We start from the raw sequence: 21,747 nt of genomic DNA, 5'->3' as shown, positions 1-21,747 counted from the left end.
ATCAGCCAGGTCCTTGATCTAGGTTTTCTGTAAACATGGTTGTAGGTGGCATCTGCTGGGTTGTCTGCCCAGCATAGGTTTTGTGGGTTCTGGGACACTCCAGATTTCTGTAGAGCTCACAAGTTCTTAGATGACTATGCAGTGATGTTCTCCGGCCTATGGCCGAAGGTGCACTATCTTGGGCTGATGCAAAGTTCTGCCCCCTGGTAGTTGAACTCACAAAGATGTCTTATGTTGTGATCTCAGTAGTACTTCTGCCTAGATCACCCAAGTCCATATCTGGATTTTCAGTAGGCGTGGCTGTGGGCGGCAAGTGTTGCATTGTCTGACCAGCATAGCTTTGTGAGCTCTGGGGCACTTCAGCTGTTTGTGGAGCTGAGCTCTAGGGTGACTATGCAGAGTTGTTTTCAGGCCCCTGCCTGAGGCAGGAGGTGTACTCTCTTGGTCTGATGCATAGTTCTGACTTGACAAAGGTCTTAGTCAGCACCCGAGTTGCCACGTTTCTCGCCCAAAAACGATTCGTAGCCGTAGACTGGGAGTGAGTGAGATAGGCTGGTGTGGTATTCCTGGCTCCAGCTAGGATCTCACTGTGTCTCTACCTCAGGCTCTTCGAGCGAGGGAGAAAAGGCTGGTGTGGTATTCCTGGCTCCAGCTAGGATCTCACTGTGTCTCTACCTCAAGCTCTTAGAGTGACACAACTTATACTCACCCAATAACCTTGTGTCACCGTAGACTGGGAGCGAGGGAGATAGCCTTGTGTGGTATTCCTAGCTCCTGCTAGGATCTCACTGTGTCTCTTTCCTCCAGCTCCTTTAGCTTTTGAGTCCAGGCATCTGAGAGTCTACATATGGATGGGATGGACACATTCACCCACTGTCAAAGGTATTGCCGCACTCATTATGCCTTTCGGGGGAGGAATACCTCTAGGTCTTATCTCTGTGGTCCAGGGATCTTAGAGCGCCAGTTGTAAGAGGCAAACGAAGCTTGTCCAATTCAAGGTTCGGTTGGAAGGGGTGGCTGAGCCTTCCCAAATCCAAGTGTGTCTGTGGCCGTACCCAATACCCCTAAAGGTAGAGGAAGCTCTTCTTGTTCCAGGAAAATTTGACTCAATGATGGAGGGACGTATGGTTTACCCAGTCCAAGATGTCTGGCAGCACTAATCAATCCGCATGGGCTGAGAGGTCCTCCTTGATCTATGAAATCTGGCCCATGGATCTCATAGTGCGGATGGCTGGCCAGACCTCAGACTATCTCTCAGTGTCCTTCCTGGAAAGTCCATGGAAAAACGGGCGGAGTCACCTCGGGAGACATTCCCTCTTTAGTCAAGTCTGTCCGTCTCTGAAGCATGACGTAGGTTGAGTGCTGTCCCTGTTGAAGGGTTTTGCCTTGACTTGGTTTGTTTGTTTGCTTAACGCCCAGCCGACCACGAAGCGCCATATCAGGGCGGTTCTTGACTTGGTCCAAGGATGATAACCATGAGGTTTTGTAGCCTAAGGACTGCCTGACCCTGGGGTAGGTTGTCTTTCAAAAGCTGCTGATCATCTCAGGGGCACCTGCCCAGTGATCTTAAACGGCCCATCCCTTCTCTAGGACGTCTACTGTCGTCTCTCCTGTTGATGCTTCTGCCAGAGTTGTTACCATTATCAGTCGAGATGTGACCTGTTACAGGTGTCGGACATCCTCTGTTGAGTGTCGACTGTACAATCTGACATTTCTATCATCATCCCCTGGCTGATGCGGGTGTCAGATGACATTCAGGAAGAAGGGGCAACTCTTACAAGTTGTACGCTGAGTCCGTCCACAGGTCATGAAAGCAATCTGTACTTGACGATCTCAGAGCACTTCTTCCCCCGTCTCTGCGTTATCTCCAACAGCTCCCCGCCTTGTGATGTAGCCTGAACATGCTCACCCGTGTTGCCCGACGCTTGTATGGCAAGATTCTTGGGCCTGTTACCCTGTTGAACAAGCTCCACTCCAAGTGTGAGTGATCTTCAGAGTCGTTTCCTCAGGCAAATGTCTTGAGACACTTTGATTCCTCTTATCTTGGTACGCAGTGTCTGTCTTGTAGCTGTGTATCCGAAGGAGACATCTAGAGACCTCAAGAGCTTGCAGTATGCATGGAAACTGATGTGACTACTATACCCTGTTCAGTTGTCCACCGCTGTTTGACTGGTGATCTGTATGCAGATTGCAGGTGCCATCTTGTTACTGGTGTGAAGGTTGTAGCCTCTAACCATTAGCTCTCCATTCCAGGTGATGAAGATAACTAGGAGGCTCTAGGCATTCTCCTCACACTCCCAGACTTCTGTGTAGCCGGGCACTGCTGAATATGGTCAGGCGTGAAGTGTTGGTCTAGTTCCAAGAGCGTTAAACATTAGGTCTTCCTCAGTCCGTCAGGAGGTGGTAGACAGGCAATGGGGGGCGGGAGCTGTCCTTCCGGTGCTGAAGCATCGCTACAGGCAGTTTGCAGCACTGAATACTGGTAGTCAAAATGCATGAAGCCACCATCATGATGGGGAACCCTGGCAAAGATAGTGGTGGGAGGGGCCCAGTCCTGTCAACAGCCGTGTTTCGGGGTCACCTCAAGGGAGAGGTTGCAGACGAGGCTGTAGCTACCTCAGGGAGATTCTACTCATGTTACGCCCAGTGGACGTCTTGCCTGACAGCTGGAGGGTCTGTCATAAGCTGTCGCAACGATCCTGGGAGTTATCAGGGCGAAAAGGAAGCCTGTCTCTTCCTGTGCTTACTGGAGGTATTCCCCCAGAGCGCCCGACATTGTCTGTTTGGTAATGTCTACGTATATATAAATACATGTCAATATGACTTAATTCCCCCTCGTACTGATAACGGCATGGATGTGCCAAGAGTTTATCCAGTACCTTTCTCATGAGAGTAGCCGCTCTGTCTAGGAGGCATAGTTAATTGTGTGTTGTAACAACATCCGTTTAGCAAATATGTTATATTTTCCACAATATGAAATGATAAACATTGTATCCCTTGTATGAACCTGACTAGAGCCAGTGTTATTTAAGGGCGGCCTCTTATTGTTAGGTCCTGTTGTCTACTTCTGAGAACCTAGTCGTAGGATTAGGTGACAACAGTAGAGATGTGGCCTTGTTAAAGGTCAAAGGCTTAGGTTTTGCCTACGAACCAGGAATAAGTAGAGGCATGACAACATTATAGGAAGCTCCCCTGTGAGTATTATTCAGAGCCTTGCTCGATCTTGCATGTTGTGAAAACTCAGCTGAGTGTAATACTCATGTGTTAGCAACCAAGTTTATTCATGCCCCTAAGGCATGGTTTCAACTGTATATTATTCATAACATGTCATTCAAGTGTAATGTACATCAACAGGCATGAGACCAGCAAATGTTCAAAAAGTAGGAAACTAAGCCGGGGTCCAGGGGCGAAGCCCCCCTGACGGAAAATGAATTTTAGAATTATAAAGGCCATTTTGGGGCCTCTCCTGATAGCAAAAAAATAGATCATGCCTTTTTAAAAAGCTATAAAAACCACAAGAATAATATGTTTTAGCATTTTAAACAAAACATTTTGCTTCACATCACAAACTCAATCACTCCGTCACACATACACACACACACACAGTAAGCATAGGTGACACTGTGCAAGAAAGCGAGACACTATAGATCTAGATCTGTCTGTCTGCATGTAGCCTGTAACTTACAGGGACACGACTGCCAACTAGTCTCGGCTCGCTCAAAATGACAATGACCGACACTTTCAGTAATTCCTTCGCGTGACGTCTAACCCTCTTACGCCATAATGTGACGTCTTCAAATGTTAAAGTTTCTACCACAGACATACACACGCACACACGCACAGACAGACAAAGTTACGATCGCATAGGCTACACTTACGTGAGCCAAAAAGCAATCAAGATAACTCATCAAAGCTGCTACAATGTCTGAACAGAGTGCACCTCCTCTCCCCCCCACCCCACCCCCCCCCCCCCCCAAAAAAAGGTTCTAATCTATAAATCGGTTGTTTTGCCTTGAGTTGAGGTGTTAATTTTCCTTATTCAGGCCTACCAGCAACTGCGGGTCATCGGCTCAGCGCAGACAGGATGGAGGGAAAGAGAGAGAGAGAGAGAGAGAGAGAGAGAGAGAGAGAGAGAGAGAGAGAGAGAGAGAGAGAGAGAGAGAGAGAGAGAGAGAGAGAGAGAGACTTTGGAAGCACTCTGTGCTTCTTGCTTTCAATGTGACGAACCAACACCTTTTTTCCACCAAGTCCGTATTTCACCACGCAGTGGCCGTTGTCGCACCACGTGCACACGGCCTGACCGGGAATGGATATTTTGGCGATACTGTCGCCAATGAGCTGGCGCCTTTCTTTCTTGTTGATAGTGACAGTCACTTCTTCTGACAGCCAGTTGGCTTTCCACTTGTTTTTCACACTTTCGTCGTCGATCGTAAGAGCTTCCACAGCCGACAAAACAATAGAATCCAGACGCCATGATGCTACGGTCTTTGGAGATCGGGAGCCAATCAAAACAACCCACAAACCGCCATTGGTGAATAATTAAGCCTCGGCAATAATCGTCGGAGATCAACAGCCAATCAAACGCGACCCATGATACTGCTATGGGTTCACGCGAGTGCTGGGGTGCGAATGCACTGACTTCAGTCGCAGACAGCTTCAGCTGAACGGTTCATACCACCACCTATGGGTTCACGCGAGTGCTGGGGTGCGAATGCACTGACTTCAGACGCAGACAGCTTCAGCTGAACGGTTCATACCAACTCCCCCCCCCCCCTTTTTCTCAACGAATTTGCATCGATCTCAAGAATGGTCTGTGAGCTAAGGAAAATATCGGAATTCCGATAAAAATCGGACCAGTCCCATGTCTGACATCAATTGTGCACTGGAACAGAACATAAGTATATATGTGTGCCTGTTCTAATTGAATTTGAAGAGCTGTCTCCTGGCACTGTGGTATCAACAGATTTTAGCTGAGTGTAAATCTCAAAGTGTAAACACTTGAGTTTATCCATAAGTTAAATCTTTTACCACTCAGATAGCTGATTTAAACACTCCATGAAAATGGAATTTGTAACATCAACTGACTTCTTTGATACCCTTTGCCAAGAAAAAAGGATTATATCCCAATAAAGATGTCCCATCTGTGTTTGCATACACTTTAATTCTTCCTTGTCAATTTAAAGAAAAAATTTTTTTAATTTTTATTTTTTTTAAATATATATTTATATATATATAATGTGTATGTATGCACGCATACAAGTTTACAAGTTAATCAAGTTAAGTTGGCAAGGAAAGTATTCTTTATCCAATTTGAAGAAGTACCACCACGTGGTCTCTGTGAGTCCACCATGATCATCTGATAAAAATACCAAAACGATAATCTGCCAACCGCATAAAACATCGTTTCCCAGAAACATAGGAGAGAGAATTACTTGCCTTTCTCTGAGAGTAAAGGAAGTTCCCTCCGTAATATTCCCGGAGGCGCATATCTCAATCTCAGTGTTTGGTTTTCTTTCCAAGCGGGCGAGGTTTGTTGTTGTTATTCTTCGATACAACCCGCTTTCAGTTCTATCAGCGTTCAAGCGTACTGCGGTCCGTATCTGCGCTGCCCGCAAAAGTCATCGCAGTTTGTAATGACCGAAGTATTCATACGCCATATGTAACATTCGCGGGCGCTCTGTGCCTTCAGTTCAATCAGCGTTCAAGCGTACTGCGTTCCGTATCTACGCTGCCCGCAAGAGTCATCGCAGTTTGTAATGACAGAAGTATTCATACGCCGTATGTAACCTTCGCGGGCGCTCGGTACTTTGTACGCCTAAAAATTCGGATCAGAAATGCGCTTCCGGTCGGGATAACGCGCATAGTAAACCTCGCTGTAGTCGATAAAAAGCTGTTAAAACGCAAAAAACTTCCGGGTAATTTCGAAGTTGAAGGTCTTGTTCGTATTCCTACATTGATGTGTAGGGTGACCTGCCGTTGCTTTCCATTGAAAGCGGCAAGGTAAGTTATCGTTCGCGGAGTTCTATTGCGCCAATGAAACCGGTCCAACCGCTGTAAATATCTGTTCGACATTCGTAACGACTGAGTAAAGAATAGTTGTCGTTCAATTGCATGTTCACTAGTTAAAAAAGACAAGTAACGGAGCCTGTTAGGCTCTGTGTGTCAACAAGGTATCATTGATGATTGAAGTACCTTCTACTTATGACCAAGTAACTTTGTTACATTTTTAAGCCGTTTCACTTTCATTTTCACGGTTCGTTACGTTGTTCAACGTGATGAATCATTGAATGTATACGGGCGTAGTAATCGCCCTTAAAAAGGAAAGCCCAAACCGTGATTGAAGGTGAATGTTGTAGTTCCTGTGAAGGAAGTCTTCTTAGACGGGAAAGGTCTAAATACACGTCTAGCTCCCCGTAGCAAGAAATTGAAACTGGGGATTATGGGCATTGGCACATGCGCAGAGAGGTACTACCGACAAAGGGAGACTACTCCCCTAAATGGTATACCGACGGAAATCTAGAGTTAGCGACCTTGTTTACAGTCTAGTACTGGTAACATAGGACGCTTCTCAGTCTAGCACTCGTAAGTAAGGTAACTCCTATTAGTTAAATTGAGGTGATGTATTCGAAAGAAATACAATTCCACGGAACAGCAGATCATGTTTTTAGCAGAGTTTTGATGTTAGGACAATGTCCTTGCACAGCCTCTTGTAGTGCCAGGTGTCACCCTTGACACGTTTGCGAGCCACGCCCATGAAAGCGGTCTTGGGCATGGCGCATACTTCAAGGTCAAAGGCCAGTTGCACGCGACCCCAGTCATCCATGACTGTGCATCGCAGGGTGTAGCTGTAAAGAAGGAAAAGATAGAAGATGGGTCAGTGAAGGTCACTACTCAAATGACGAGAAGGCAATTATTGGCATCGACTAAACTGGTATAGTTATAGCTTCTTACCAGCCACACAGAGTATAACACTCTGCTGTTTTGTTTTGTTTTTCTTGCAAAAATGAAATAAAATCCTAAAAGGTAAACTTTAAGTCAACGACTTAAAAAAAAAAGTTTAAACTTTAACACAGTTCAAACAGGTTCTAAGTTCATTGGATTCTTCAAGATTTTCACACAGTCCTTCACACAGTGCTGAGATCTATTTTCACTCTGACTGTTCACCTCTGAGTGAGGGGGTAAAAAATGTACTCTAGACAGGTTTTTGTCAAAGAATCACTTCCACTCTAAAGTTTTATAATTGTATAGTACTGAAATCTTAAGCAAGTAAATGTTTTATCCTTAGCAAGAGATAACATTGTTTAACAATGTGTGAACATGGCATAGACACAATGAGAACAAGAAGGGCAAAGCCCATACGACTCACATGCTTTACACATTTTTCCTACCAAAATACATGTGACCTTGACCCAAGGTCAAGGTCATGCAACACAAAGCTGTTAATTCAAGACATAGGAAGTACAATGGTGCTTATTGGCTCTTTCTACCATGAGATATGGTCACTTTTAGTGGTTCACTACCTTATTTTGGTCACATTTCATTAGGGTCAAAGTGACCTTGACCTTGATCATATGTGACCAAATGTGTCTCATGATGAAAGCATAACATGTGCCCCACATAATTTTTAAGTTTGAAACAGTTATCTTCCATAGTTCAGGGTCAAGGTCACTTCAAAATATGTATACAATCCAACTTTGAAGAGCTCCTGTGACCTTGACCTTGAAGCAAGGTAAACCAAACTGGTATCAAAAGATGGGGCTTACTTTGCCCTATATATCATATATAGGTGAGGTATTCAATCTCAAAAACTTCAGAGAAAATGGGAAAAATGTGAAAAATAGCTGTTTTTTAGGCAACATTTATGGCCCCTGCGACCTTGACCTTGAAGCAAGGTCAAGATGCTAAGTATGTTTTTTGGGGCCTTGTCATCATACACCATCTTGCCAAATTTGGTACTGATAGACTGAATAGTGTCCAAGAAATATCCAACGTTAAAGTTTTCCGGACGGACGTCCGGACGGACGGACGGACGGACGTCCGGACGGACGGACGGACGGACGGACGACTCGGGTGAGTACATAGACTCACTTTTGCTTCGCATGTGAGCCAAAAATGGGAAAAAAATACTGTAGTAATACATACTCGCTCTGTTTGTAAGGGATACACATCTCTTCGATGGTGTTTCTCAGCACATTCATGACGTAGTCTGCATTCTCTTCTGTAGTTCTGAACACATTGTGCAGTGCCTGAAAAATACAGCAGTTTTCCAGTCAGAAACAACCTGATTTTCACCAATACTAGTCTAGTGAGAAACGCTTGTCGGTGTGTCCACACAAGTGATTCACATCACTTTCATCAGTTTCAATCTTTCATGTTTTTCAAAATGTTTTCCAATTTTAGTTTTACATAAACCTCTGTAACCATTACATGTATGAAAGGTTAACAATATATATGCAAGTCACCCTCATGAGTGCAGAGGCTTGCACAGAAACAGACAATCATCCACAAACACTCCAGCCACACACAAAAAAGAAAACACACGGACAAAAAGAAACAAAAACCATGAAAACTGAAAAGAAAGTTAGAGACGCAGAAAGACAAAACCAGTGTAAAACAGGATTACATAGAAGGGAAAACACCAAAAAAAACTTGCCTTGACTTTGCGAGGTCCTTCACAGGTAGACCCTCTCTGTTTCTTGGGGGTCAGCATGTTGATCATTCGCTCCAGGCTGCCAAAGACAGAACCCTTGGAGTTCTTGCGTGACTTGCCACAGCTTCCAGGGGTGGACAGGTGAGCGCTGTACAGAGCATCGTCAACAGACCGCGAAGCTTGCCTGAAGAACAGAGAATAACAAAATTGTAGATCAGCACTGTTAATTCTGACACTTTTATCTTTTTTTTTTCCTTCTGATTTTATTTCCAGCTTTACATTCTGAGAAACAAAGGGAAGTAAATGCTCTATATGCAATACGACATGTGCAATAGAGTCAGTGAGAGATATGCGGAACTAATCTGCTGGCACCCAAGAGAATAACGAGCATTGAAATGATGAGCCACTTTCCTCCTCATTTTCTAGCTTTACATGTTTTCAGTAGTCTTCCTGAAACTAGTAAAAGAATGTTGTATTTTTTAACTTAGAATGTAAGATTGATCATTTGTCATCTGGAGTATAAGTACAATTACCATTTAGCACCTTTGATGAAACACTACTCAGTGAAAGTCAAAATAAAAAAAAATAAAGCTGTTCTAACTAGTTACTTCTACTCCGTAGAGCGAAATCTAAAGCTGATTAACAAACTCATACACACATGAAAATTGTTAAGCTGATCAAATCTACATTTTATACACAGTTTACTTTTTTCAAACAGAAAAAGAGTAGATTTCAGAAAAAGAAAACAAACATAGACTGACTTGTTGCTATCCTTGATGGGTTTGGGAGAATCGGCCACCAGGTTGTGGAGCTGGGAGTCGTAGGATCTGGACGGAGACAGTGTACTGCCAACACCTGTGGACTTGTGTGGAGAGAACACTGCAAACAAAACACAGGAGTCTGACTTTAAACTGCCTTCCAGTGTTTTTCTTTCTTTGGCGTGCGCATGACACAGAGATGGAGAAATTGGTGTAGGGGCATGTATGTATGCTTGCTTGACAATGACTTTTCAGTAAAAAAAAAAAAAGGTTATGGAACAAATTATCTCATGAAAAATTCTTTTCCATCTCACACGGCATAAATAAATCCCTGCACCTTGAATATGTGCGCGATATAAATTGCATTATAAAAAAATAATTTTAGATAAATAAAAAAATATTAAAAAATCCCTGCACTTAGAACTGTACCCACGGAATACGCGCGATATAAGCCTCATATTGATTGATTGATTGATTGATCTTATCTCATCGTTTCTTTAAAAATGTAGACAAACATGATCCACATGAAGTGCTTTATTCCATCACCATAAACTATCATACAAACATGAAGTGCTTTATCCCCGAGTACGCAGTACTAGGGTCCAGCAGACTTTAATTGTGTGTCTGTCTGTCTTGACTTAACAGCTTATTGCTGGGAAACTACTGGGCGCAGTTCGTTCAAAAGTTGATACACTAACTTGATAATAGGTCCGATTGATCGTATTAAAACTTCATAATGTTACCTGGGACCTAAATGCGAAATATTCCACAAAAACGACTCTTAACGGCGGGCGCGATTCGCGGTGGGATAGAACAGCCGTTCGGCTAATCCGCCAGCCAGCCAGCGACAGCGACACCGGCTTAGGCGTGCGTGCGTGCTTTGCGTGCGTGTACCACTGTGCGCGAGGAGTATAGGCATTTGAGTTCACTGACGAATGATAGAGTTGGTGGCTTGGTGGAAAACATTTCTGACTATTGCTAAAGGAATCCGGGTTCGATTCCCGGCATGGGCTGTCTATTTTTTTTATTTTTTTTTTAATAATAAATTCTTGTTTACTATTGTTTCTTATGAACGTTTTAATGTTTTATTTTACTGTAATAATTTTTTCAATTGTGTAAAATAAATAAATAATTTTTTTTTTTTTAAATCCAAGGGATCCGGGTTCGATTCCCGGCATGGGCGGTCTATTTTTATTTATTTATTTTTTTTTAAATTCTTGTTTATTATGAACGTTTTAATGTTTTATTTTACTCTAATAATTTTTTTAATTGTGTAAAATAAATAATCCACGTGCACAAGACAAAAACTTTCATACTGGGGGAGCGAGCCAGTCTGAAGAGTACTCGGGTCCAGCGCCAGCGTTTTTTATTCCATCACCATAAACTATCATCATACAAACAGTGGAATCCCTCTTCTGAGACCTCCCAACATCTGACAAAATCAGGTCTTAACAAATCGCGTAAGGCGAAAATACAACATTTAGTCAAGCTCAGTCGAACTCACAGAATGAAATTGAACGCCTCTATTTTAAGACTCCCTCCTTTTTACATTTAGTCAAGTTTTGACTAAATGTAAAAAGGAGGGAGTCTTAAAATGGGCGTAATTTTACAGAGGTTATGAATAGAAAGTCTGCGCAAACAGGGAGAAAGTCTTAAATTGGGGGGTCTTAAAAGGAGGGTTCCACTGTACAATGATTGCTCCAAAAGATGTAACATTAAGACTGACCTGAATCATCGAGAGAGGCCAGCTGTTGCAGGTGTTTCTTCATGATGGGCGACTTGCCACGAGAACTGCTCTGTGGTGTGCCAACCGCTCTCTGTGCTGGTGTTACAACTGTCTTCTGCGAGGGTGTCCCACCAGGTGTTCTTGGTGCAGGTGCTTTGGGCCCAGGTGTCTTGGGTTGCCTTTTGCCTGGAGACCTGGGCACGGCAAAATTCTCCTTGTCTTCAGTCACCTTCTCTGGCTCCTCTCTCGTCTTTTGCGGCTCTCTGCTACTTCTCGGCTCCGACTCACCGAAGTCCAGCCTCTCTCGTGCCCTCCCCCTGACGCGCTCATCCTTTCTGGGCGAAGTTTCTCGGCTGGTGGACTTTTCACTGGGCGTGAATACCAGGCGTTCTTTCGGGGTGGGGCAGTTCTGGTCTTGAGGCATGAGAATGACTGGTGAGCGAGAAAGTTCCACATATGTGCCATCGTTCTCAAGACACATGTTGCGAACCTGAAATGTTTATCAAAAATATTGAATCATGGAGTAACAAACACAGCATGTTACGACACAAAGAAAAAGGACCCCCCCCCCCCCCCCCAAGTCACCTTTAGGCAGGTAGGGTGCAGAAGTTCATACTTGACAAAAACAAAACTTCAGAGATCTTTCAAGTTCATCAGGTAAATAAAAACATCAACTTTGGCTAAACATAGCAAGCCTTATCCCAGTTACTTTTGTTGGAAGAAGCGCTGAGCTACCTTTGGATTAGGCGTGTTCCTACTGACGGCAGGTCTGTGCAGTAGTCGAACAGGTCGTCCTTTCATCTTCTTCTCCAGCAGCAGAAAGTAGGTAGCTGTCAGGTAGTCATATTTCCACTGTGGGAGGGATCAGAATTCACATCAATTAACACTGTTTCGTCCACTTTATCCCCAAACTTCCCCCATTGAATATAAACTCAAAAGCGTTAAGCCACGTATACCTTTATACTGGAGCTAATTTGTACATTACAAAGAATAAAAACAGACGAAGCATTTAACAAACATAAAAACTTAAAAGCATGGCTGTCCCACACAGAAAGATATAAAATACCCCCAAATCAAGCCGCTATGTCATGATGCTTCAAAGCATGAAATTGAAAAGCTGAGGGAGGTGGGGGTTGGGACGTTCGTGACCCATATGACCCATTTTTACTTGCTCGTCTTTTCATGTACAGTTTTCAACAGGATCAGAGAAAGGATCAAAGGAAAGAAATCTGAACGAGATATCACAAATAACACCAGCATAGCCAAGCGACCATTTTGAAAATCTTCGTACGTCTACCGGGGTCACGTGGTACGCTGAAACAGAGAGTCTGCTATCTCTTTCTCCCCTCTCCCAACCCGGCTTCGAAATGGTCCATTGACTGAGCTTTCTTTCTTTCTTTCTTTATTTGGTGTTTAACGTCATTTTCAACCGTTCAAGGTTATATCGCGACAGGGAAAGGGGGGAGATGGGATAGAGCCACTTGTTAATTGTTTCTTGTTCACAAAAGCACGAATCAAAAAATTGCTCCAGGGGCTTGCAACGTAGTACAATATATTACCTTACTGGGAGAATGCAAGTTTCCAGTACAAAGGACTTAACATTTCTTACATACTGCGTGACCTTTACAAACATTGATTAAATTACATATTCTTACTCCGAGTCACATAATAGCATTGACGCAGTCGAGATGCTAAGGTCCCTGAAAACGCTATCCCGTCTATAGTCTAAGGGAAGCAACCCAAGCTAAAAAAGTAGCAAGCTTGCTACCCTGGGTTGCCTCCCGTAGCGTATCACGCCACAGATCTCGTACCCAGTACCCTCATTCGACTCCTTTCAGCCAGAGAGACAGGTCGTCTTTTCGCTAGCGCTCCTAGGCCTTTGATTGTCAGCCTGACACCCTCCGGCCTCGGCTCCCGTCTTCATTCTCTTAGCTGGTTTCCAGTTGGTGAGATCTTTCCTTGTTGTTTTTCGCGTTTCTACTGTGATTCTGACGTCCTTGGGACTTAGAAGTTGCTGCAGTAGATTCGTTGTGGCCGCTTTGCCGGTCGCCATTTTGTGGCTAGCACGTGTTGTTTACACTTGTACGTTTCTGTCCGTGCTCGGACTGCGAACGTTCGTTTAGTGCTGTTTGTTTAGCGGCTGTTTGCCGCTTTTACGTTAGTGCTAGTTCTTTGTTTCTGCTGAATTTTTCGTCCGGTGGACTTAGTTAAGTTCAGTAGTTACTTTGCTCGTGGCTTCCTTTTCGGTCGCCATTTTGGGACTAGCACGTGTTGATTATACTTGTACGTTTCTGTCCGTGCTCGGACTGCGAACGTTTGTTTAGTGCTGGTTGTTTAGCGGCCGTTTGCTGCTTTTACGTTAGTACTAGTTCTTTGTTTCTGCTGAATTTTTCGTCCGGTGGACTTAGTTACGTTCAGTAGTTACTTGCTCGTGGCTTCCTTTTCGGTCGCCATTTTGTGACTAGCACGTGTTGATTACACTTGTACGTTCTGTCCGTTTTCGGACTGTGAATGTTTGCTTAGCGCTGTTTGTGTAGCGGCGTTTTTGCTGCTTTTGCGTTAGTGCTAGTCAGTTTGTTTCTGCTGAATTTTCGTCCAGTGGACTTAGTTTTGTTCAGTAGTTACTTTGCTCACGCCGTCTTAACATGGCGGACGGTGAGAAGAAGAAGGGGGGGAAGGCTGAGAGTAAGGGCAAGGGCCCCGGCAAGCCTAAATCCTCTGCTTCTGGTTCTGGTAAGAACCCCGTGGTAGTCGTCTCTGATCCTAAGACTAATACTGTCTTTTCCGTTTCGATTTCTCCTCCTAAAGTAACCCCTTCGGGCTCTCAGGCGTCCGTTTCTGCCCCTAGGGCTCCTACGCGCACGCCTTTTTCGGCACCGGAGTCTAGTGCTCTGGCGTCTTCGTTGCTTTCCTCTCTACTTCCAGAGATACGCACACTGGTGAGGGAGGAAATGGGTCGTTCTGACTCTCTTGCCAGCTCTGCCCCCATGCCGGGGGTGGGTGACCAGTTTTCGCTGGCTTCTCTGCTTCCGATGTCGGCCGTTTCCGGATGTTCTCACACCGGATCTTCGCCTCTGCCGTCGGGTTCCGGTGTCCGTGACCTTCATGGACTTCACCCACCGGGACTTACTCCCCTCCTTGGCCGGTACTCGGCGGCTTCCGCTTGCGGAGGTACGCCTGAGCGTGTCCCTTCGGGGACGCGGCCTGTTGAAGGTATGTGCTCGCAGCAGCCGCTTGCGGCAGCTGCACTTCCGGTCTCCGGAAGTAGCTACTCGCTGGTTCGCGGACAGCCCATGGTCCCGTCCGGCTCGAGCAGCTCCTTACGTGAGCAGTCGTTTACGACAGCTCCACTTCCGGCTCCGGCCGGAAGTGTCAGTTCACCGGTTCGCGGGCAGCCCATGGCCCCTTCCGGTTTGAGCTATGCCCTTACTCAGCGGCCGTTTCCGGTAGCTGTGCTTCCGTCCTCGACGGGAAGTGGGGGTCTGGCCGGAAGTTCGCATGACGCTGTCACTTCCGGTTCCGGCCTAGGGCTTGCCTTCGGGCTCTCGGGCTTTAGCCCACAGGCGGCTCAGCAGCAGCTATGGTTTAGCTCTGCTGCTGCTGCCTCACTTCCGGTTCCTCCGGGGTTTTCCGCGGTTCCCGCTGCTTCCGCTGGGTTGCCGGCGAACTGTGGACATGGTCTGCCTTATGGGCATACGGGCTCTGGGCCTGTTTTGGGACTACAGTCACACACTACGGTGGTGGCTGCTAGCCCCTCTCGGCCTCTGCCTTCGGTGATTGATGCACCTCAGTTTCCTCTCAGCCAGGACACGGGTGACATCTTTTGCCAACAGGAAGGACCTCAGCGTCATTCAACGGATTTCGGCTTCGAGCCTTCCTCATCCGTCGTCGCTTCGGACTCCAGGTCCTTGGTCGACGATCAGACGCTGGTGGAGGCCCCTGCTAGCTTCCGGGCTATGCTGGAGGGCGCCGCAGAGGTCACTTCTCGTTATTTTCCGGAGGGAGCTTCGTCCTCGGTCTTGCGTTCTGCTGGTCCGTCGGCGATGGCTGACTTCCGGTTGGCAAAGGAAGAAAACGGCTACTTCCGGTTTGAGGAATCACCCTCTGTAGCGTTTCAGCTTTCTCAGCTTTTTGCCAAACCCGCTCCTCCTGGCAGCGGGTTGCCGCCGGCGCTGGTCCCGTTGCTGGTGCCACACGGTACAGCTCCGGATGCAGCGCTGGACTATCTTGCCGCTCCTGCGCAGGCTTCTTCCTTTTCGCCCGTGGCGGCTCAGAGGAAGTTGCCTTGGCCTAAGGCGTCTCGGAACCTTCTGTCGTCTTTTGCCCTCCCGCGGGGACCTTTGTTGGTCACGCCGGGCCTTCTTCCGCTTCTGACGAAGCCTTTGAAGAGAGATTCGGTTCTGCCTATTTCTGAGCAGACCCTGGTTTCCTCTGAAGAAGTGGGCCGACAGTTGCTGGAACTCAGTTCCATTTCCGAGACCTTGCTTAGGGCGCTTTCTCGCGCTCTGACTGTGTCCTTGGCGCCCTTTACTCTTAGTAAAGAGCAGGACGCGGAGGATGTGGCCACACTGCTCTCCACTCTCGCACGGGTGAACGAAGAACAGATGAGGCTGTCCTCGCTGCACTATTTCCATGCGGTTTCGTGCAGGAGGGACTTGTTCCTTGCCCACTCTCAGTTCTCTGAGGAGTTGACTCGGAACACCCTCAGGTCTTCACCCTTGGTGGACGGTGCTCTCTTCGGCAACCTGGCCTCTGATGCCAGGAAGCAGGAGATCGACACCAACAGGGAACAGCAGTTCTCTTCTTTTGCGCTTCAGGCCTTGAAGCAGCAGAAGCAGGCTGCTCCCAAGCAGGCTGCTCCTAAGCAGGCTCAGCCTCAGCGGGCTAGGTCCTCGGCTCAGGTGCATCCTGCTTCCCGAAAGAGACCTCGTGCCCCTTCCCGCGGGTCGGGCAAGAGATCCTCGTCGGGCAGGGGTTGTAAGGCTTCTTTTTAAGCCTACTGTCTATATGATACTTACCGAGACAGTACTATTCTTGCACATTATCTATTATAGGCCGAAAAAATTGGACAAAACGCTGAGTGGGTACAATTATCTCCCATAACCATGCGCCACCGTGGATCCCAAGCACTGTCCGAGTGCTTCCCCCTTACAGGATGTAGGTGGCGCGTCCTCTTTCTTTATGAGCTGCAGACCCTCAAAAAGCCCATAACATATCAAGAGGGGAGGCGGGAGGGAAACTCTAATAGTACTGTCTCGGTAAGTATCATATAGACAGTAGGCTTAAAAAGAAGCCTTACAGTCAATATAACACTTACCTCGACAGTACTATTCTTGCACAGAATACCAGAGTGGTGTGAGGGTGATATGTAGAGTATTAAACTCCTTAATCAAAATCACTTAAATCCAAGGATTAAGATACCCAGGCAATTTTCGAACAGTACTACCGTAAAAGAAAATATACCCAAGAAACATACCTTAGACTGACGTGACCATGCTAGCAACCACTGCTGTGTGGTGAACTCAATGTCAAAGTCCAGGCCACTCAAAGCTTGAATACCACTGAGTCTACGGCAAGTGGCTAAAGCGATGAGGAACAATTAGTCTTAAAAATCAGCAACTTGATACTGATGCCTGCCAGGGGTTCAAACTCATTGCTACGCAGGAGTTTGAGGACCAGAAAGACATCCCCCTTGGGAAATGAAACCAGAGGTTTAGACACCGCTGCATTGCTAATACCCGAAAGGACATTAGCGATGAGGGAGGACCTGATCAAGTGTTCAGTTCTGCGACCAGTAGCGGCCGCAATCGTGGAAGCGATGGCAGATCTGTATCCAAGAAGAGTCTTAGAAGAAAGACTCTTCTTTTGATACACTTCCACCAGGAAGTTGGCCAAGTCCTGTGTTGAGGGATAAAGCGGCTTTATCCCCTTGGACAAGGCGAAGGTGGCCCAAGCTCTCCAGCGTAAGTCGTAGAGCTGATTAGTTGATCGCCTCTTAGCGTTCAAGGAAAACTCTACTGAACTCTTGTGCAATCCTAGTGCAAGCAGTTTGGAGCGCACAAGAGCCATGCGGTCAAGCACAGACTCTCTGGACGTGGATGAGGGAGGCATGATCGAGGCTGGAGCAGACCTCCCCCGTCCAGATCCAGAGGTAGAGGGTCTACGTGGGTGAGACCGCGAAGATCTGGAAACCACGGAGCTGTTGGCCAGTAAGGCGCGACCAAAATCAGTCTTGGTCGTTCCTGCAGATATTTTGCCAGCACCCTCGGAATCAGAGATGTCGGGGGATAGGCGTAAGCATCGAGGAGCCTCCACAAGAGAGTGAATGCGTCCAAGTGGAACGCATTCATGTCTCGAAAGGGGCTGACGTACCTGGGAAGCCGAGCGCTGAATCGAGTTACGAACAGATCGATCAGAGGACGGTCCCACCTTGCCCACAGACGCTGTAGAACGTTGTGAGCGATGGTCCATTCTGTGGAGAGAACCTGATCGCCCCGACTGAGAATGTCGGCCAGGGCGTTCAGTTTCCCCGGAACGAACTGGACTGACATCCGGACCTGATTGGTCTGGCACCAGAGCAGAATCTCCTCCGCCAACAGGGAGAGGGACCGAGAATTGGTGCCCCCCTGGTGGCGAAGGTAAGCTAAGCATGTGGTGTTGTTGTCCCCGTTGAAAATCAGAGGGGCCAAGGACAGGCCGAATGGGAGGGCCCGAAACTCGAACACCGTGCCCTCCCAAACGAACCGGAGCAGATGTCGGTACCCCGGGGCCACCAGGATGTGGAAGTAAGCATCCTGGAGGTCCCAGACATGGCCCAATCGTTTGGCCGGATGGCCAACCGGACCGACGAAGGGGTTTCCATCTTGAACTTGCACCTGTGAAGGTACAAGTTCAAGGTGGAGAGGTCCAACACCGGCCTGAACCGGCCGTCCTTTTTGGGGACGGTGAACAGGCGGGAGCAGAACCCCAGAGAAGGCTGAGAAAGGGGGTAGACCGCCTTCTTCTCGACCAACGAGTTCACCTCGTCCTGAAGAGCCTGCCATCTGGCAGGCTCTCGAGGAGGGGGGAACGTCCAAGGTAGAGCGGACAATGGAGGTTGTGACGACAGCGGTAGAGAAAACCCCGACCACACCACCCTCAAGAAAAACTGGTTGGAGACCAGTCTGCCCCACATGCCGCGGGCCCGAAAAAAGGGAACCGCCGGACGAAAGAGGGGCAACTTGAGGGGGCGTCAACGTAGGGCCGGGACTCACTGAAAATTCTGCTGGCGGGCAGGCGCAGGCTTGCGACCACCCCCCCTGGTGGTGCTGCTTCCCCTTACCTGTCTGAGCACCCTTCGTCTTGCTTGGGAACGCAACAGGCGCCTAAGAGGAGGAAGAAGGAGGCAGTGAAACTGGCTTCTTCTTCTTCTTCTGAGGCTGGGAGCTGGAGGTGACTGTAGCACTTCTCTTACTCCCCGCCGCCGTCGCCGAAGCAGCGAGGCCAACCATCAGAGAATCAGTGTTCCTCTGGCGTGTGGACTCCACCACAGAACGAACAGTGTCCGGATGAAAGAGGGAAGAAGGCTGAGGAAACGTGTTCCTCAGACTCTTCCTCATATCCGGAGGCACTATAGAAGTAGGCAGAAAATGATCACGGAACAGGGCCAATAAAGTGGACCCGTGTTCCAATGGCCAATTCTGCCGCAGACGTCACGCACGATCGCACGGCATGCAAAGCCCGATCCACTCGAACCGTGTCAAGGACCCGAGTGGAATCGGACTCTGCCCGATTGGGAGGGTCCAACAGTGTGGACAGCGTGCTCATCCATGTCAAGGCCTGTGATTGGGCCTCGACTGTGGACGAAACGGTGGCCTCAAGATTGTGGAACGAAGCAGAGCTCAGTTCCACCTTCTTGACCGAAGGCACCTCCCCAACGAACACATCACCGTCAGCCCCACCCTAAACACTCGAAGTCTGGAAAGGGAGAGTTCGAGAGTCAAAGGGAAAAGGGAGGGACGAAACAGATTGGACACGAGGAAACAGTGGAGGTGCGCCTCCCAAAGGAAAGCATGGCACTGAACCCGCGTCCTCCCGAGGAACATAGGTCGCGTTTGCACGTGAATCTGTACTCCTCAGGCGATGTGCTGCCGCTTCCACCGTGGTACTTAGACTAGGGTGGAACGCGAATTGCCGGCGGCCGGATCGTTCATAAAACGAGCCGCCGGCAGACGCGGCGTGAGCCTCCCGCGCCCGGGCCGAAGCGGACTCAAAGGACGAGAGGGCGTCTCAGGGAAGGACGTCCTGAAACTGTTCAAACGTCCTTCTAGCTGTGCGAGGACGAGCCTCCTGCCTCTCGTCCTCAGACCCCGGGTCCACGTCCTGTGTGTCAACACTAGACGACAGACGCTTAAGAGAGGCATCCGTGACGTCAAGACGCCGCGTGATGTCTGTCATGTACTGTTGGAAAGTACGAAGCATAGCTTCGGAAGTTCCATCAGAAACCGGCAAGGGTAGAGGTTCAGTGTTAACCTCAGGGCGACCCTGATCCTCCTCCCTATCGTCCTCCGACTCACTCTCCTCTTCACTTCCCGACAACTCCTCAAAAGCAGGAGTGTAGGGAGCTTGAGGGGGAAGAGCCGAAAGCGATGAAGCAGGCTGTGAAGAAACGCCCACAGAAGCAAGAGGCCGCGAAGACCCCTGCCCCAAAGACGAAACGTCTCCAGCAGCCGAAGGGGGAGAAAAACAACAACCCTGCGACTGTTGGGTCAGCCCAGCCAACGAACCCCCGCCATTTATAGACTGAACAGGAACCCATGGGGTCTGATCAGAAAAGAAATGGTCCGGTCCGGTCGGGGGTGCCGATCCGGTCCGGTAGGGTGGTCCGGTCCGGTGCCGTACCATCCGGAGGTCCCGTTCAGCACCGAACCATCGTACCCAACGAAGTGTTCGGGTGGTTAGGTCCGGACGTGGACATACCGTACCATCCGGACCCGTAGGTCCGGTGGTCCGGTATGGTCCGGTTCGGTGCCAGACCATCCAGACCAACAGAGGTGGTCGGGTGGTCCCGCACCGGACCATCCGGACCCGTAGGTCCGGACCCGTAGGTCCGGTACCATCCGGAGGTCCTGTTCGGCACCGAACCATCCGTACGCACAGAAGTGTTCGGGTGGTTCGGTCCGGGCGTGGACGTACGTACCGTACCATCCGGACCCGTAGGTCCGGTTCGGTGCCAGACCATCCGGACCAACAGAGGTGGTCGGGTGGTCCGGACCGGTCCGGTAGGGTGGTCCGGTGTTCCGGTCCGGTGTTCCGGTCCGGTCCCGTACCATCCGGAGGTCCCGTTCGGTACCGAACCATCCGTACCCACAGAAGTGTTCGGGTGGCTCGGTCCGGACGTGGACACACCGTACCATCCGGACCCGTAAGTCCGGTATGGTCCGGTTCGGTGCCAGACCATCCGGACCAACAGAGGTGGTCGGGTGGTCCGGTCCGGACCGGACCACCGGTCCAGCACCGGACCATCCGGACCCGTAGGTCCGGTCCGGTCCCGCACCATCCGGAGGTCCCGTTCGGCACCGAACCACCCGTACCCACAGAAGTGTTCGGGTGGCTCGGTCCGGACGTGGACATACCGTACCATCCGGACCCGTAGGTCCGGTTCGGTGCCAGACCATCCGGACCAACAGAGGTGGTCGGGTGGTCCGGACCGATCCGGTAGGGTGGTCCGGTGTTCCGGTCCTGTCCCATACCATCCGGAGGTCCCGTACGGCACCGAACCATCCGTACCCACTGAAGTGTTCGGTCCGGACGTGGACCTACCGTACCATCCGGACCCGTAGGTCCGGTGGTCCGGTATGGTCCGGTTCGGTGACAGACCATCCGGACCAACAGAGGTGGTCGGGTGGTCCGGTACCGGACCATCCGAACCCGTAGATTCGGTCCGGTCCCGTACCATCCGGAGGTCCCGTTCGGTACCGAACCATCCGTACCCACAGAAGTGTTCGGGTGGCTCGGTCCGGACGTGGACATACCGTACCATCCGGACCCGTAGGTCCGGCATGGTCCGGTTCGGTGCCAGACCACCCGGACCAACAGAGGTGGTCGAGTGGTCCGGTCCCGACCGGACCACTGGTCCGGTACCGTACCCTCCGGACCCGTAGGTCCGGTGTGTTCCGGTTCGGTGCCAGACCACCCAGACCAACAGAGGTGGTCGGGTGGTCCGGTCCCGACCGAAACACTGGTCCCGTACCGTACCATCCGGACCCGTAGGTCCGGGGGGTCCGGCAAGGGCCAGAGGTACTGTCCCGCACCGGACCCTAAGGTCCGGTACGGTCCCGTACCATGGGTCCCGTCCGGACCAAACCCGGAGGTCAAGTCCAGTCGGGACCCGTGGGTCCGGTTCGATCCCGACCCGTAAGCCTGGAACGTTCCGGACCCTTGGTCCGGACCATCCGTCACCCGAACACCAGACGCTAAGGAATGGCGTGGGGTCAAGACGGTCCGGTCGGAGGTGTCGGTCTGAGCAACAGAAACAATGTTCCCGTCGCCCTGACCATTCGACAGAAGTACCACGTTCTGTCGAACACCTCCACGTCCAGTAACTAGTCGGCCGGAGCGTTTCAAGAGGGACA

At 49.2% G+C, this 21,747-nt stretch overlaps 1 protein-coding gene across 1 annotated transcript in view; it reads right to left on the bottom strand.

Annotated features, from left to right (window-relative positions):
• Nucleotides 1–4,873: 4,873 nt before the first annotated feature.
• Nucleotides 4,874–21,747, bottom strand: part of LOC138958376 (maternal embryonic leucine zipper kinase-like) — a 37,042-nt gene continuing 20,168 nt past the window's right edge. Inside the window, exons 11-16 of the mRNA XM_070329501.1 lie at nucleotides 11,870–11,986; nucleotides 11,135–11,624; nucleotides 9,412–9,529; nucleotides 8,654–8,834; nucleotides 8,143–8,246; nucleotides 4,874–6,845 (exon numbers count right to left, since the gene is read on the bottom strand). Of these exons, the coding sequence (XP_070185602.1) occupies nucleotides 6,665–6,845; nucleotides 8,143–8,246; nucleotides 8,654–8,834; nucleotides 9,412–9,529; nucleotides 11,135–11,624; nucleotides 11,870–11,986 (1,191 nt within the window). The 3' untranslated portion in view covers nucleotides 4,874–6,664. The remainder of the gene's footprint in view (nucleotides 6,846–8,142; nucleotides 8,247–8,653; nucleotides 8,835–9,411; nucleotides 9,530–11,134; nucleotides 11,625–11,869; nucleotides 11,987–21,747) is intronic.

Source organism: Littorina saxatilis, linkage group LG2 (assembly GCF_037325665.1).
Source record: "Littorina saxatilis isolate snail1 linkage group LG2, US_GU_Lsax_2.0, whole genome shotgun sequence".
NCBI lineage: Eukaryota > Metazoa > Mollusca > Gastropoda > Littorinimorpha > Littorinidae > Littorina > Littorina saxatilis.
This window is presented reverse-complemented; position numbering and strand designations above follow the sequence as displayed.